At 36.1% G+C, this 18,823-nt stretch overlaps 1 protein-coding gene across 2 annotated transcripts in view; it reads left to right on the forward strand.

The window, feature by feature from the left end:
- RDX (radixin) overlaps positions 1-18,823 on the forward strand; it is a 99,759-nt gene that overhangs the window by 24,029 nt on the left and 56,907 nt on the right. For both annotated transcript variants that reach the window (XM_032640165.1, XM_032640164.1), the window contains exons 3-5: positions 4,470-4,553; positions 16,301-16,396; positions 16,918-17,192. In XM_032640165.1, the coding sequence (XP_032496056.1) occupies positions 4,470-4,553; positions 16,301-16,396; positions 16,918-17,192 (455 nt within the window). The remainder of the gene's footprint in view (positions 1-4,469; positions 4,554-16,300; positions 16,397-16,917; positions 17,193-18,823) is intronic.

The following is an 18,823-nucleotide window of genomic DNA, read 5'->3' on the forward strand; positions in this document are numbered from 1 at the left end:
AGAAAGATGAATATACAATGTATTATGTGCATAAGTAGTGTTATGAAATTTCCATCAAGGTCTGTTGCATCACATCAGCATTTCTGTAGATCGGTGTGTGAATATCCATTTGAAGTGGGATAAATTAATTCACCAGGTGGACTTACTTCAATTGTTTTTGCTAGAAATTAGCTAATAAACTAGAGTTTTCAATGCATTTAGGATGTCTTGGGATTATGAACCTATACTTATAATAGCTATAAAACCATAGGAGAAAGATATCTTAAATGATTAATATGATTTTTCTGGAGGAAATTATAAACATTTTTTAAAAAGATCTTAAAGAAGACCTAAATCAATGCATAGAAAGAACCATACACTTGGATAGTAAGAGTCAATATTGAAAAGATGTCATTTTTTACCCCAAGAGGCTGATGAATTTAGTGTAGTTCCAATTTAAATCATAATGTGGTGTTTTGAAAAATTTATAATTATATGTGGAGTCAAGAGCAAGAACAAAGAGACAAGAATAGCCAAAACAGTTCTGAAAATAATAAGGGATGACTTGCCATACCAGATATCAAGGCTTATTTAAAGATACAGTAATTCAGACAATATGGTATTGGCAGAATAGTTCAATTGAACAGTACAACAGAATAGCACAAAATAAGACCCATACCTATGGACATTAGATTTGTGACAGTGCAGTCTTTGGAGAGTGAATGAGGTAATCAATATACAGCATGTTTGGATGTTTAAAATCACTGTATTATTATCCCTCTGGGGATTAGGAAATGAAATTGGATTTCTACCTTAAATCATAAGCAAAAATCATTGAAGACAAACTATGAAAAACAAAACTTTGATAGGAAATATAAGAATATCTTTATGACTCCAGACTCGGGAAGGATTTCTTTGCTTTTTAAAAAAAAAAAAAATTATTTTGTATTGGGGTATAGTTGATTTACAGTGTTGTGTTAAAGGTTTTCTTAAATATGGCAAAAAATTGATATCTGCATGTAAAACATTGATAAATTCAACATTAAAATTTTAAAAATGTTTATCATAGAGAGGGACTCTTCATAAAATAGAAGGGCAAGCTACAAACTAGTAGATTTCTTTGTAATGCACGTAACTGACAAAGGATTAATATCTAGAATATATAAAGATCTCCCACATATGAGTAAGAAAAAGACAACCCAATAGAAAATAAGCAATACATGTGAACAGACATTTTGAAAGATGGGGAGACTGAGTGGTCAATAAGCATATTATATTACTTTTCTATTGCTCTATAACAAATTATCACAAATTTGGTAGCTTGAAACAACACACATCTATTATCTCACAGTTTTATATGCTGGAAATACGGGATGATATGAATGGGTTCTCTGCTCAGGGTCTCACTACCCTGAAGTCAAGGTGTAGCTCAACTGCATTCTCATCTGAAGTTTGGGGTTCTCTTTCAACTTCATTCCTATCATTGGCACAATCCATTGCCTTGCAGAATGATCTATCCTTCTTTACTGGTGAATGAAGTCCCCATTTTCTTGCTAGCTGTTGGCCAGGGGTCTCTCTTAGTCGTAGAGTGTGGTGTGTGTGACAAGTCCTTTGCTCATGCCCCCTCCAATTCAGCAGTGGAGAACCTCTTTAATGTCAAAGTCCTCTCACACTTTAAATCTCTCTGACTTCTGCACCCAGTCAGAGAAAACTCTTTGCTTTTAAAGGAATCATGTGATTAGCTCAGGCCCACCCACAATGATTTTCCTATCTTTAGGTCAACTGATTAGTAACCTTAAGTACATCTGCAAAATCCCTTTTGTCTTGTAATGTTAACATAATCATGGGAGTAAGGTGGGGGTGGGGGCGAGGAAATCATGGGGGCTGTCTTATAATTCTTCATATCACACATAAGAAAAAGTTTCCAACTTCATTAGGGATCAAGAACCTGCATGTTAACACCATATTGAGATATCATTTTGTACCCACTAGATTGTTAAACATTAAAAAATCTGATTATATCTACTATTAGTGAAAATATAGAGCAGCAGGAATTATTATTTATGGGAGTGTAAATTAATACAATCATGTTGGAAGACAATTCAGCATTACATTGTAAAGTTGAAGCTATGCATATACTTTATCACCCAGGAATTCTGAGTTATACTCCTAGAGAAACTCAGACACATGCACTAGGAGACATGTAGAAGAATGTTCATAGCAGTATTGTTCTTAATAACCAAAAAATTGGAAACAATTTAATGTCAATCGATAGGAAAATGGTAAATGAATTACTGTCTAGTCATATAAAGATGAATGAATTGCAACTACTCACAAAAACATCAGTGAATCTTAGAAATATAATTGTGAAAAGGCAAACTAGTGTAGCAAAATTTTTGTTTAAACCTTTTATTGAAATAGAATATACATATGCAAAAGAATATATGTGTGTAGTTGATGAATTTTCATAAAATATACATATGTAATCATTGCCCACATCAAGAAGGACTTTATTAGCAAGTATACAATTTTAATACAGCTATGCAGCTAAAAATCAAAAACTAAACAATATTTTACATATAGATACCTACATTTGTGACAGAAATATTGTTTTTTAAAAAGCTAAGGGGATGACAAACACAAAATTTAGGTTAGTACTTAGCTGTGGGCATTGGGGTCAGGGAATTCACAAAGAAGAAATACACTGGTGACATTTTTTATCATTTCTAGTTTTTAAGTTGAATGGTAGATTTATGGGTAAAGGAGAACCTTTTCTTTGTTCAAAATGTTCTGACACCAAAAAGGAAAACATTTTCTTTATTCAGAATGTTCTGATACCACATGTGTGGGTTTTCCATACCAAGCAGTTCTCCAATTCTATGTGGATACCAGTTGTGTGTCCTGCAATTTAATTTGTTCTGACACAACTACCCAGAATTAGCGCAGACCCACCGGACTGCTCTGGACTTCTGAAGCAAATCACAGATAGTGCAAGTGGCTCACACTTCTGTCTAACTTGGCTAACGTTTGGGGATTCCCACGATCCCCTCTTCAGATTCTATAATTTGCTATATATAACAGCTCACAGAACTCAGGGAAACACTTTACTTACTATTACTAGTTAATATGAAGGGTACTATAAAGGATACAAACGAAACAGATGAAGAAGGTGAGGTCCCGAAGGGTGCTGAGTGAAGGAGTTTCTGTCTTTGTGGAGTTTGCAGTGCAGCACCCTCTCAGCAGGAAGAAGCAGGGAAGCTCTCTGAACCCTTTTGTTTAGGGTTTTATGGAGGTTCCATTTCATAGGTGTGATTGATTAAATCATTGGACATTGATGATCAGCTCATTCCCCAGCCTTTCCCCTCCTGGGCAGTCGGGGTGGGTGTCTAAAAGGTTCAATCCTCTAATCATGTGATTGGTTTCTCTGGCTACCAGCCTCCATTCTGAAGCTATTAGGGCCCATCTGGAGTCACCTCATTAGCATAAACTCCGTTATGGTTGAAAGGAGCTTATTATGAATAACAAAAGATCATCCTCTCACATCTATCACTCAGGAAATTCCAGCGATTTTAGGAGCTCTGCCAGGAACCAGGATGAAGACCAAATATATATTTATTGTTATGTTACAGTGGGTTTTATTTTGTTACGCTTCATTGTCTGTATATGTTACAAGTATTTTATGTGTATTAATATTTCCTAAAAGATTATTTTAAAGAAGGAACTCTATAAGATTTTGATTAGAGAAGGTATTTCAGATAAAAGTACATGTGTGGAGGTACATGTGGTTGTTAGCATGAGTAAAACGTAAGGGGAAATAAGTCTGATTTAGAGTTCTAATAGTGTGAGTTAAAAGTTAAGATAGGTTTTTACCATATCATGGTGAATTCTAGGTGAAGATGCTATTCTGGAGTAAAAATTATTTTGGTTAAGGCATGTTACGTTTTTGGTGAGATATCCAACTAGAAAGGTATTTACACCCAAAAATTGGAATTTAAAAAAGTTTAGCAAATAAAAGGCAATAGATGTATGGTTTTTATAAAGTGAAGAATAATACATTTGCAGTATGAAACTAAATATTTGATTTTTATGTTGAAAGAAATATGGAATAGTGAATGACATTCAAAGAATTTGGAGTTATACCTCTGCCCTGCCATTTGATAGCCATGTGTCCTTGGGCAAATGATGGAAACTTTTCTGTAGAAATGAACTTTTCTATAGAAATGCACATATCTCCTAGTATTGTTGCAGAGGCTAAATAAGAAAATGAAAAGCGCAGGTCCTCGTGCCTACTGTATGTTAAGTATTCAATAAGTAATCAAAAACAAATATAAATAAATCAAACTATCACTTTAATAAATAAATATTTAGAAAATATTAGGTACATTATAGAGTTTCTTTTTATTGCCTATATATGATACCACTTTATTTTATAAATCAGATAAAAGTATTTTTCTCTTTTCTACTGATTTTCCCTTTGTTTTTTATTGCAGATCAATGTAAGAGTAACAACAATGGATGCTGAGCTGGAATTTGCCATTCAGCCCAACACAACTGGCAAACAGCTTTTTGACCAGGTATCATTTACCAAATGAAGTAATTTTGACACCATAGTGTGGATGCTACTGCATACTTCTTTCTGTGTTTTTTTACCCTAACTTATAATGCAAAAATGTAGCACTTGGAATATTTCACAGTACCTGTTCAAATGTCTTGAACAACTTTAGGGGATAGTTTTTCTCATTCCTAGATTTTGAGAGATAGGACTTTTTAAAAATAATTATTAGCAGGTATTTAACATCGGTTATGCAAATCATTGTAACAAGGACTAAAAGGAATTCAGATATATTCTCCAGGGCTTCCCTGGTGGCGCAGTGGTTGAGAGTCCGCCTGCCGATGCAGGGGACATGGGTTCATGCCCCAGTCCGGGAAGATCCCACATGCCATGGAGCCTGCACGTCTGGAGCCTGTGCTCCGCAATGGGAGAGGCCACAACAGTTGAGAGGCCCGCGTACCGCAAATAAAAGAAGAAGAAGAAAAAAAAAGATATTCTCCATAGTCCATGAGTGGAATAGGTGGAGATCCTAGACAGCGGGTGTAACCAAGCAATGGGCTTGTGTTCCCGCAGCATAGAAAGCCAAACTCTTGAAAGTGAGAGTTTGCAGCAAAGTAAGGGTTTATTTCAGGGCACCAAGCAAGGGAGTGGGAGACAAGTCTCAGATCCACTCCAACCTGGTCTTTGAGTTAGAGGGTTTTTTTAAAAGGGAAAGAACAAAGAAGCTGGGGTTAATCATCATCTTGTGACATTTTCTGTGACATTTCTTAATCGTAGAAGAAAGGATGTCTCTGGTTTATGATTCGCTAGACAGGTGGTCCATGACTTGGTGGTCTGTTAGCTTATCTAGCCCTGGAGAAGTAAGCTGTACATTAATGATGATATCTGATGATACAACAGCAATTTTAGTACATTAATGATATTATCAACAACAGCAGTTTTGGTCATCTGACTCTGATTATTAGTGTTCATTTAGCACAGGATTAAGGTCAGAGGGGACAAGAAAGGGAATAAAGTTGGATAGAGAGGTTAATCCTAAACTCGGTTTTAGGGGAACTTGGTTTCAAGGGGATGGCAGGAGCAAAGGCACAGGCTATAAACAGGCACCTGACAGCAGTTTGATGTTGTCGGCTCATAATATGCTAGCCTGGAGTTAGAACATGTTAAAGAACTTGGACTACTGATACTGTCTTTTTTTTTCTCACTCTTGAGAGCACATTTGAGCCACCTTGGGGAGCTTTCAAGAGGAAAAAAGAAAAGCAATGCTTGGAAACCACCTCTAGAGATTCTGTTAGTCTGGGACCTGCTCTAAACTATTAGTAGTTTTATTTAGGCTCTCTAGGTAATGCTGTATATAATGTTGTAAGTAATCAAGGTTCATTGAGAAAAGGAGGAAAGAGATTGGTGACCAGAGGTCAAGTGGTTAAGAAGTGAATTGATTGCAAAAAGGAGGAAGGTAACTTTTACATAAACTTTTATTGATACATATGAGCAGGAGAGCAATAGTCTGTGATCAAGCTTACTATTGACCTTAGAATATGGGAGAGAGAGTTTCTGGCATTACAGCAATAAATAACATATTAGATAGCTACTGATCCAAAATACGATGAAATAGAATTTTAAAACTCCTGGAAAGTTGTTTCTTCTCTTGACAAAGTAGTAAACTTAATCTCTTGATTAGATAATTAATGAACTTGAACGCCCTGATAAAGTCTGTTTGGAAGATGAAAGGCTTTTTTTTGGTGTGAGTGAGCAAATTTTTAAGAAAACAACATAGGAAGCTGCATGCACCATACATTATAGATATTTTACTTTTGTGAACTAATATTCACTTCTGTTGATTCTTCTAGGTCTCCTGTTTTGTAAATACATAGTCTATCTTATTTGAATAAAAATGTAGATGCAGTTAGCATTTACTACTTCATAGCATATTGAAATGTTATTTATAGTGAGCAAAATGTTTTGTGTTAGTCAAAAACGAATCAGCAAGTGGGCCTTTTTGGTATTGGATAGTGAGAAATAAAATCTTTGTTTTTTTACTAAGCAGAATTGCTTTAGTTTGGACACGAGGGAAAATTAAATTACATTTATTATAATGCAGTAATATGTAGTAGTTGAAAAGTGTGGGCTCTGGAACCACACTGCCTGTAGTAGAATCGCAGCTGTAGCTCTTTGACTTCACGCAAACAAATACTTTCTTTGCCTCATTTTTCTCATTTGTACAATTAGGATGATGATAACATTACTCCTTCAGAAGGTTTTTGTGAGAACTAATTGAGACTCTGTTTAAAGTACTAGAACAGTATTTGCTATACACATTTCATATTGTAAATGAAGAGGTCTAAGTTAAAGAGTATTGTTGTCTCGTATGGGCTCTCTCAGCAATTAATTCTTGTAGTCCCTGTTCTATTTCCTGATAATGAGAGCCAGAATGTTAGGATCTAAAAGCAGGCGTTTACCTTGGGTGTAGTGAGTATATGGGTGGCCTGTCAGGTCAGTAGGTTCAGGATCAGGCCAGGAGCAGACCTAGGGGTAGGAGTTCTCTCAAATGAATCCACCTGTAACAAAACCTCACTTCTGATTAGGATGTCAGCTTGAGGCCATCTGCCCTGTGGAGGACTCTAGTTGAGTGCTTGAGGTCCTTTGGTTTGCTCCCTGCTGACTCTTTCTTCACTGGCCTCCTCTTCCAGCTTCTGCTTGTGGAATTAGAATAGTAATATCCCCAAGGAGTACTCAACATGATCTGTTAGGATGCAAGAAAAAATATTAAAATGTTTGTCTATATTTTTGTCTTTCCTCTTTCAAATTATTTTTTTAAAATATGCTAATATATTAGTGATAGCATTGTATAACTTCTAAATAAATATACATATAATGTAGTTATGTGCCCAAGTATGTTTTTACTTGTAAGTTCATGATCTAAAGTTTCCTAGAACACTTTTAGAAGTAGGGAAAGATGGGACCTCTTAAGGAATTTCACAACTCTGCTCTCATTTTTCCTGGTTTGTGTGTGATAGTCTGAAGTTCGCTAAGAGACTGTCCCTTGTGCCCCACTGTGGCAAATCCCCCTTTTACTTAGCATTGTGAATCACAAAAAGCCTAGAAACAGAAGCTGAAGCCTGCGCGTTGGTACACTTCTCTCTGCTGCTCTTGACATTTCCTACTCCTGCCACTCTGAGCTGGAATGTTTTCTGTGGAGCTGTTGGGACAACCTATCTTTTGCCAAAGTTGAATTATCTGGGGTCTCTTTTGTCCACATTAAAGTTTTGGTTGTGACTTCCCTGGTGGTGCTGTGGTTAACAATCCACCTGCCAATGCAGGGGGCACAGGTTTGGTCCCTGGTCTGGGAAGATCCCACGTGTCACGGAGCAACTAAGCCTGTGCACCACAGCTGCTGAGCCTGAGCGCCACAACTACTGGAGCCCACACTCTCTAGGGTCCACGTGCCACAACAGCTGAGCTTGCATACTGCAAATACTGAAGCCCACGCGCCTAGAGCCTGTGCTCCGCAACAAGAGAAGCCACGGCAATGAGAAGCCTGCGTACTGCAACGAAAAGTAGCCCCGGCTCGCAGCACCTAGAGAAAGCCCACATGAAGCAATGAAAACCAGATGTGGCCAAAAAAATAAATAAAAATTAAAAAAAAAAGTTTTGGTTGTTTGGCATTGATTGGCATTTGCCATCAGTATGGGTCTTTATATCCTATACCATTCAGAAATTTCTCAGTTTTTTTTTTTTTTTTTTTTTTAAAACGTGGTAACCTTTCCTAGCACAGCTAAATGTTTTTTCTTGTTTTTAACTTTTTGCGTATGTCATGCCAGTGAAATTTTTAAACAGGGAAAGTAAACTGAAGGGTTCAGTTTGCTCTCTTGAAACCAAAAGCCTGATATGTTTTTAGATTTTTGACATATATACACTAATATGTATAAAATAGATAACTAATAAGAACCTGCTACATAAAAAATGAAATTAAAAAAATATATATATTTTGAGCCTAGACCCTGCCCCATGCTCAAACGTCACCCCTCACCCCAACTAGGCCCCTGCTCCACCCTAAACCCCACCCCTGCCTAAGTTCCACCCCCCATCTAAACTCTGCTCCCCATAACCAAGGCTTTTTTTCTTCGTTTTTTTTTTTTTTTTTCTTTTAGATTGGGGTTCTGTTTTACCTTGTTGTTGACGCATTTTTATTTTTTCTAATTTTATCTTATTCTTTATACTTTGTTATTGTTCTGATCCTTTTGGCTTGTTCTCCCCCACCTTTTTTTTTTTTTTGCTGTTGTGGTTTAGTTTTACCTTGTTGCAGTTGTTTCAATTATATTATTATTTTTCCTAATATATTTTTATCTTTATTCTTTGTTATTGTACTGCTCCTTTTTCTCTCTCTCTCTTTTTTTTTTTTTTTGGCCATGCCACCCAGCTTGTGGGATCTTGGTTCCCAGGCCAGAGATTGGGCCCGAGTTCTTGCGGTGGGAGTGCTGAGTTCAAACCACTGGACTAACAGAGAACCTCAGACCCCAGGGAGTATTAATTGGAGTGAGGCCTCCTGGAGGTCCTCATCTTGGCACCAAGACCTAGCTCTATCCAACTGCCTGCAAACGCCATTGCTGGACGCCTCAGGCCAAACAACCAGTAAGACAGGAATACAGCCCTACCCATCAAAAAAAAAAAGAAATGACAAAAAATATGTTACAGATGAAGGAGCAGGGTAAAAACCTACAAGACCAAATAAATGAAGACAAAATAGGCAACCTACCTGAAACAGAATTCAGAGTAATGATAGTAAAGATGATCCAAAATCTTGGAAACAGAATGGAGAAAATACAAGAAGTGTTTAACAAGGATCTAGAAGAACTAAAGAGCAAACAGACAGTGATGAACAACACAATAACTGAAATTAAAAATACTCTAGAAGGGATCAATAGAATAACTGAGGCAGAAGAATGGATAAGTGAGTTGGAAGATAAAATGGTGGAAATAACTGCCAGGGAGCAGAATAAAGAAAAAAAGAATGAAAAGAATAGAGGACAGTCTCAGAGACCTCTGGGACAACATTAAATGCACCCACCAACATTGGAATTATAGGGTTCCCAAAAGAAGAAGAGAAAAAGAAAGGGTCTGAGAAAATATTTGAAGAGATTATAGTCAAAAACTTCCCTAACATGGGAAAGGAAATAGTCAAGTCCCATGCAGAGTCCCATACAGGATAAACCCAAAAGAAAAACGCTGAGACACATACTACTCAAACTATCAAAAATTAAATAAAAAGAAAAAATGTTAAAAGCAGCGAAAGCAACAAATAACATACAATGGAATCCCCATAAGGTTAACAGCTGATCTTTCAGCAGAAACTCTGCAAGCCAGAAGGGAGTGGCAGGACATATTTAAAGTGATGAAAGGGAAAAACCTACACCCCAGATTACTCTACCTGGCAAGGATCTCATTCAGATTTGATGGAGAAATCAAAAGCTTTACAGACAAGCAAAAGCTATGAGAATTCAGCACCAGCAAAGCAGCTTTACAACAAATGCTAAAGCAATTTCTCTAAGTGGAAAACACAAGAGAAGAAAAAGACCTACAAAAACAAACCCAAATCAATTAAGAAAATGGTAATAGGAACATACATATCGATAATCGCCTTGAATGTAAATGGATCAAATACTCCAGACAAAAGACACAGACTGGCTGAATGGATACAAAAACAAGATCCTTATATATGTTGTCTACAAGAAACCCACTTCAGACCTAGGGACACATACAGACTGAAAGTAAGGGGATGGAAAATGATATTCCATGCAAATGGATATCACAAGAAAGCTGGATTAGCAATGCTAATATCAGATAAAATAGACTTTAAGGTGAAGGCTATTACAAGAGATAAGAAAGGACACTACGTAATGATCAAGGGATCAATCCAAGAGGAAAACTTAACAATTATAAATATTTATGCACCCAACATAGGAGCACGTCAATACATAAGGCAAATGCTAACAGCCATAAAAGGAGAAATCCACAGTAACACAACAATAGTGGGGGACTTTAACACCCTACTTACACCAGTAGATCATCTAGACAGAAAATAAATAAGGAAACACAAGCTTTAAATGACACAATAGACCAGATAGATTTAATTGATATTTTTAGGAAATTCCACCGGAAAACGGAAGAATACACTTTCTTCTCAAGTGCACATGGAATGTGCTCCAGAATAGATCACATCTTGGGTCACAAATCAAGCCTTGGAAAATTTAAGAAAGTTGAAATTGTATTAAACATCTTTTCCAACCACAATGCTATGAGATTAGAAATCAATTACAGGAAAAAAAACCAGTAAAAAACACAAATACATGGAGGCTAAAAAGTGTGCTGCTAAAGAACGAGATCACTGAAGAAATCAAAGAAATAAAAACAATACCTAGAAACAAATGACAATGAAAACACGATGAGCCAAAACCTATGGGACGCAGCAAAAGCAGTTCTAAGAGAGAAGTTCATAGCAATTCAAACTCACCTCAAGTAACAAGAAAAATCTCAAATAAACAATCTAACCTTACACCTAAAGCAGCTAGAAAAAGAAGAAAAAGTAAAACCCAAAGTTACTAGAAGGAAAGAAATCATAAAGATCAGAGCAGAGGTAAATGAAATAGAAATGAAGAAAACAATAGCAAAGATTAATAAAACTAAAAGTTGTTTCTTTGAGAAGATAACCAAAATTGATAAACCATTAGCCAGACTCATCAAGAAATGAAGGGAGAGGACTCAAATCAATAAAATTAGAAATGACAAAGGAGAGATTACACCTGACACCGCAGAAATACAAAAGATCATAAGAGAGTACTGCAAGCAACTATATGCCAATAAAATGGACAACTTGGAAAAAAGGAACAAATTCTTGGAAAAAGTACAACCTTCCAAGATTGAACCAGGAAGAATTAGAAAATATAAACAGACCAATCACAGGTAATGAAGTTGAAGCTGTAATTAAAAATCTTCCAACAAACAAAAGTCCAGGACCAGATGGCTTCACAGGCGAATTCTATCAGACATTTAGAGAAGAGTTAACACCTATCCTTTTCAAACTCTTCCAAAAAATTGCAGAGGGAGGAACGCTCCCAAACTCGCTCTATGAGGCCACCATCGCCCTGATACCAAAACCAGACAAATATATCACAAAAGAGAAAATTATAGACCAATATCACTGATGAACATAGACACAAGAATCCTCAACAAATACTAGCAAACAGAATCCAACAACACATTAAAAGGATCATACATCATGATCAAGTGGGATTTATCCCAGGGATGCAAGGATTCTTCAGTATAGGCAAAAAAAATCAATGTGATACACTATATTAACAAATTAAAGAATAAAAACCATATGATATCACTAGAGGCAGAAAAAGCTTTTGACAAAATTCAACACCCATTTAATGATAAAAACTCTCCAGAAAGTGGGCATAGAGGGAACCTACCTCAGCATAATAAAACCCACAGCAAACATCATTCTCAGTGGTGAAAAACAAAGCATTTCCTCTAAGGTCAGGACCAAGACAAGGATGTCCACTCTCAACACTGTCATTCAACGTAGTATTGGAATTCCTAGCCATGGCAGTCAGAGAGAAATAAGAGGAATCCAAATTTGAAAAGAAGAAGTAAAACTGTCGCTGTTTGCCAATGACATGATACTATACATAGAAAACCCTAAAGGTGCCACCAGAAAACTGCTAGGACTAATCAGTGAATTTGGTAAAGTTGCAGGGTACAAAATTAATGCACAGAAATCTCTTGCATTCCTATGCACCAACAACGAAAGATTAGAAAGAGAAATTAAGGAAACAATCCCATTTACCATCGCAACAAAAAATAAAATACCTAGGAATAAACCTACCTAAGGAGGCAAAAGACCTTTACTCAGAAAACTGTTAAAACACTGATGAAAGAAAACAAAGATAACATAAACAGATAGAGAGATATACCATGCTTCTGGATTGGAAGAATCAGTATTTTGAAAATGACTGTAGTACCTAAAGCAGTCTACAGATTCAGTGCAATCCCTACCAAATTACCAATGGCATTTTTCACAGAATTAGAACAAAAATTTTACATTTCGTGTGGAAACACAAACGAACCCAAATAGCCAAAGCGATGTCGAAAAAGAAAAAAGGAGCTGGAGGAATCAGGCTCCCTGACTTCACGCTATACTACAAAGCTACAGCAATCAAGACAGTATGGTACCAGCACAAAAACAGAAATATAGATTAATGGAACAGGATAGATAGCCCAGAGATAAACCCACACACATGTGATAAAGGAGGCAAGAATATACAATAGAGAAAAGACAGCCTCTTCAATAAGTGGTGCTGGGAAAAATGGACAGCTGCATGTAAAAGAATGAAGTTAGAACACACTAAATTAACTCAAAATGGATTAAAGACCTAAATGTAAGGCCAAACACTGTAAAACTCTTAGAGGAAAATATAGGCAGAACACTGTATGACGTAAATCACAGCAAGATTCTTTTTGACCCACCTCCTAGAGTAAGCAAAATAAAAACAAAGATAAACAAATGGGACCTAATGAAACTTAAAAGCTTCTGCACAGCAAAGTAAACCATAAACAAGACTCAAAGACAGCCCTCAGAATGGGAAAAAATATTTGCAAATGAAGCAACTGACAAAGGATTAATCTCTAAAATATAGAAGCTGTTCATGCAGCTCAATATCATGAAAACAAACAACACAATCAAAAAATGGGCAAAAGACCTTAATAGACATTTCTCCATAGAAGACAAGCAAATGGCCAACAAATACATGAAAAGATGCTCAACATCACTTATCACTAGAGAAATGCAAATCAAAACCACAATGAGGTATCACCTCACACCAGTCAGAATGGCCATCATCAAAAAATGTAGAAACAGTAAATACTGGAGAGGGTGTGGAGAAAAGGGAACCTCCTGCCCTGTTGGTAGGAAAGTAAATTGATACAGCCACTATGGAGAACAGTATGGATGTTACTTAAAATACTAAAAATAGAGCTACTCTATGACTCAGCAATCCCACTACTGGGCATATACACTGAGAAAACCAAAATTCAAAAAGAGTCGTGTACCACAATGTTCATTGCAGCACTGTTTACAATAGCCAGGACATGAAGCAACCTAAATGTCCATCAACGGATGGATAAAGAAGATGTGGCACATACAAAAAATGGAATATTACTCAGCCATAAAAAGAAAGAAATTGAGTTCTTTGTCGTGAGGTGGATGGACCTCGAGTCTGTCTTACAAAGTGAAGTAAGTCAGAAAGAGAAAAATACCGTATGCTAACACATATATATGGAATTTAAAAAAGCAGTACTGATGAACCTTGTAGCAGGTCAGGAATAAAGACGCAGATGTAGAGAATAGACTTCAGGGCACGGCGGGGGTTGGTGGGGGGAAGCTGGGATGAGATGAGAGAGTAGCACTGACATATATATGCTACATGATGTAAAATGGATGGCTAGTGGGAAGCTGCCGCATAGTACAAGATCAGCTCGATGCCTTGTGATGACCTAGAGGGGTGGGATAGGGAGTGTGTGAGGGAGGCTCAAGAGGGAGAGGATATGGGGATATATGTATACATATAGCTGATTCACTTTGTTGTACAACAGAAACTAAGACAACATTGTAAAGCATTTATACTCCAATAAAGATGTGAAAAAATAAATACAGAAATAAGATAGAAAGGGAAAAAACTAAAGAGAAAACTGTAAGAAAGAGTTAACATTAAGAGAGATATACCGTGGCTTCCCTGGTGGCGCAGTTGTTGAGAGTCCGCCTGCCGATGCAGGGGACACGGGTTTGTACCATGGTCTGGGAAGATCCCACATGACACGGAGCGGCTGGGCCCGTAAGCCCTGGCCGCTGAGCCTGCGCGTCCGGAGCCTGTGCTCCGCAACGGGAGAGGCCACAACAGTGAGAGGCCTGCCTACCGAAAAAAAAAAAAAAAAAAAAGATATACCAATCAAATAAAAAGTGTGGAGTTTGGATTGCGGCTCAAGAAGCCAACTATTAAGAAAAATTCATAAGAAAAACTTGTCTAGATATTTGATAGCAAGAAATAACTGCTAATTTTTTTAGGTGTGAATAATGGTATTTTAACTATGGTTTAAAAAATGAAAGATTCTACAACTCTCTGAGGGTATGAATGAACAAAACATGGTTTTAAATTGTTATAATACAAATTTACTACAACATAAAACAATTTTAAAAAATGACAAAATGATAAACAAATGCAATTTGTAAATCTCATTCGTATCCTAAGTGGAATAAATTAACTGTTAAAAAATACATATTTTAAAAGTAGCCACAGAAATTTCAGCATATTAGGGAACTGTTAAGTCTTTCTGGTGTGATAATGGTATTGTAATGTTGTATTTTTGTTTTTATAAGACTCCTTATGTTTAAGAATTTTAAAATAAAGTATTTACAAATAAAATGGTGTATCTGGGATATGCTTCAAAACAATCTGAGAGGGGAGAGGTGCTGTAGATGAAGCAAAACTGGCCATGAGTTTCTTTCTATTAAAGCTGACTGATGAGTACATTTACACTATTGTACTATTCTGTTTATTTGTATATGTTTGAAGTTTTCAATAATAAAAAGGTTTTTAAAGCCAAAAAAAGTAAAAAGAAATATTTATTGTCTATTTTAAACCAAGAATGTTTATTAAGAACTAATGTTGAATCTTTTTGTAAAGCTTTTAAAATCTTAATAAACTCTCACCTCCCTCATTTTATTTTAAAAATAGAATTAAAAAAATATTTTTGTTGGCCTCATCCTAGGTGTAGATTAATAATCCTAGTTTACCACTTTATTTACCCTAATACTGCTGAGTACCTACCACAGGCTAATCATTCTTGGAGATGACATGGATATTAAGATGAATAAGGCAGTAATCTCTGTCCTTAGTTTTAAACAGTCAAGGAGGGTAAATAGACACTCTACTAAGAATAGTTAATTATGATAAAATAAATGTTCAAATAGCAGTATAGGTAAAGTACTATGGGATTATCAATGATCAAGTGATTAATTTTATCTAGATGATAGGAAAGCTTCATTCACGGAAGCATGTTAGTTGAGCTGGGCCTTGAGGAATACATTATTTAACAGGTGGTAAAAGTACAGAAGAAACATTCTAGACAGGGGAAGAAACACGACCAAAGGTGTAGAAGTGTAAAATTTATGGCATGTTCCAAGGATGGTTTTTTGCTCAGTGAGGGTGGAACATAGAATATATGATGGTGAATGAAGGGAAGTAGGAATGGGGGTGAAATCAGCAGCTGGATACCCTGAGGCGTGGCATTTACATGTCCTCAGAGACTCTTATCGCCAAAATGATACTATTGTCTGGGCTACCTAATAGTATAGTTTTGGGGGTGGGGTGCTAAACTGAAATAGGAAAGGTGGGATTATGACAGCTCTGTGTCTGTTCCCCAGATTCTTCTTTTTATGTTTGGGTCATGATGGGAGATGAGAAGGAAAAGGACATACAAAACAGTGGATCAAATAAGATTGAAATGACACTACAAAATTTAATAAACAAAACCTGAATTTAAATTTTCAGAAACATTCCTTTAATTACTATGTTAAGTTTAGGAAAGATCTTTTCTGTAGCAAAAGAATAAACCTATAATTTCTATGTAGTTTTGTTCTTCTTTTGAAGTATAGTGCCATCCAGTTATAATGTGAGTGTTGAACTGAAATTGGCTTTTTTTTTTTTTAAGGTGGTGAAAACGGTTGGTTTGCGTGAAGTCTGGTTTTTTGGGCTGCAGTATGTGGACAGCAAGGGCTATTCTACGTGGCTTAAGCTAAATAAAAAGGTAAAGCATGTATGATAACATCCAGCTAATAATTAAGGTTCTTTGAAGTTATCATGGTCATGAATTTGTGCCAGAAAAGCTCAGAGTCTGACTGAATTCAAGCTTCTTTTTACAGTTATCTCTGTGAATCATTAGAGGTGTCATGTCTTTTAATTTAGTAAGGTACCATCAACTTACCATCTTCGAAAACAGAAATGTTCATTTTTGCTATTTGAAAACTCAGAAGTAAAAAATACTATGAGGTGTTACTTAGTACTTTGACCTTAATTTAAACATCTTAAGGATAAGCTTCTCAAGAGAAATTTCAATTTAGTTATTAGTTAGGATCTGTGAACTACCGGTCACATTCATGAGCATAGAATCTTTTTCACACATACATTTTTTACGGATTTAGAATCTTAATAGATTTAGAATCATACTTACGTTTTACATCCTACTTTGTTCCAAAGAGAAGTTTATGTGACTGTGGTCAGTTATTGTGAACTTAATATTTTTGACAGTACTTGAAATTACTGTTTCAGGTGACACAGCAAGATGTTAAAAAAGAGAATCCTTTGCAGTTCAAATTTAGAGCTAAATTCTTTCCTGAAGATGTTTCTGAGGAATTAATTCAAGAAATAACCCAGAGACTTTTCTTCTTGCAAGTTAAAGAAGCTATCTTAAATGATGAGATATATTGTCCACCAGAAACTGCAGTTCTTTTGGCTTCCTATGCTGTCCAAGCCAAGTATGGAGATTTTAATAAAGAGATTCATAAGCCAGGCTACCTGGCTAATGATAGACTCCTACCCCAGCGGTAAGTGAAACGTGCTTTTATGTTATAGTCTCTGAAAAATCATATTTTAGAGGTTTGTAAATGGTTGTGTTTTTTGTTGTTGTTGTTTGTTTGTTTTAGATTTTTAAGTTGCCAGCTGGATCAGAGAGTATAGTTTTAAAAGTTATGACCCAGAAGTTACATAGATTTATATACTCTGTAATTAAAGTTTCTGCCTCTTCTCATTCCCACAAGATAAGCAATAAATGGAGGCAGTGATAATTTGGGCTTGAGGAAGACATGACTATTGTTGCTCATTAGTAAAAATTCTCACACAGGTAGATAGTTGCTTAATAAATGCTTTTGAAAATAGTAAGTGCCAGGCTATATTTCCTCCATAGAATTAAAATTAAGTTTCTAACTTTTCAAAAGGCTTTTAAAACTCGGTTTTCAGACTCCTAGTCTAGGGCTCTGTTCTCATCTGCAGCATACTGCTGTCTCTGCTGAACTTGGGTCTGCTCACCAGACCAGGCAGGAAAGCCAGTCTACTGACACCTGGTTGTGGTGAAGGAAAGTGTAACATTTATTGCAGGGTACCAAGCAAGGGAGTGGGAGACAAGCCTCAGATCCACTGCCACTTGGTCTTTGAGTTAGGGGATTTTTAAAGGGGAAGAACAAAGAGGCTAGAATTAATCATTGTCTTGTGACAGTTTGGGAGTCAGAAGTCTGTGGTTTAAGATTCTCTGGCCAGTGGTCTGTGGCTTGAGGGTCTGTTAGCTCATCTTGCCCTGGAGAAACAACCTGAGTTTGTACACTAATGATGATATCTATAATAGCAACTTTAGTACATTAACAATGTTAGCGACAGTAGGACAGTAGCAACTTTAGTCATCTGACTTGGTTGATTAGTGTTTACTTAGCACAGGATTGAGGTCAGAGGGGACAAGGAAAGGGAATAAAGTTTTGGATAGAGAGATTAATCAAAAACTCAGTAAGAGAACTTGGTTTAGGGGGACTCGGTTTCAATATAACAGTTATTTTAAAGTAGCATGGCATAGGAAAACATCATTAGCAGACCTAGATTTTGAATGCTAATTCTACCCTTTGCTAATTATGTGGCCTTAGTACATAACTTAAACTCTCTAAGCCTCAGTGTCTGAATCTGCAAACTGGGGATAACAGTTGTGCTCTGTCAACCTTACTGTTTTTGATTACAGTTCGTGAACTGTATGCTTTACAATTTTAATTGTGAATACAAGTGTTAGTTGGTAGTATTATTTATAAAATCTAGAAAGTACATCAAATGTTACTTTTAAATATCTCAGTTCTGAATTATAGTAGTGTACATGACCCTGATATTAGAATGTACATGGGGATTTTTCTTTAGAATCCAGAGAAGTTATTACAATTCTTAGCTCAGATTCCTGAATTTCAAATTTTCTATTTAAAGGCAAAACTGTATATTAACCTAAAATTTCAGTTCTCTATCACTTCCTCATAGTATTTAAGCCCTTAGGTATAATTTCTTTTTCATAAGTACTAAATATGAAGGAAGACAAAACTACTTTGTCTACTTTTAATTAATTTCCTTTGGTTGTAAGCATTAACGATTATTTTTGCTAATAAATTATACTCTGTTGTTATATGCTTTATAGGTACCCTTAAGTACAATA

Source organism: Phocoena sinus, chromosome 8 (genome assembly GCF_008692025.1).
Source record: "Phocoena sinus isolate mPhoSin1 chromosome 8, mPhoSin1.pri, whole genome shotgun sequence".
NCBI classification, from domain to species: Eukaryota; Metazoa; Chordata; class Mammalia; order Artiodactyla; family Phocoenidae; genus Phocoena; species Phocoena sinus.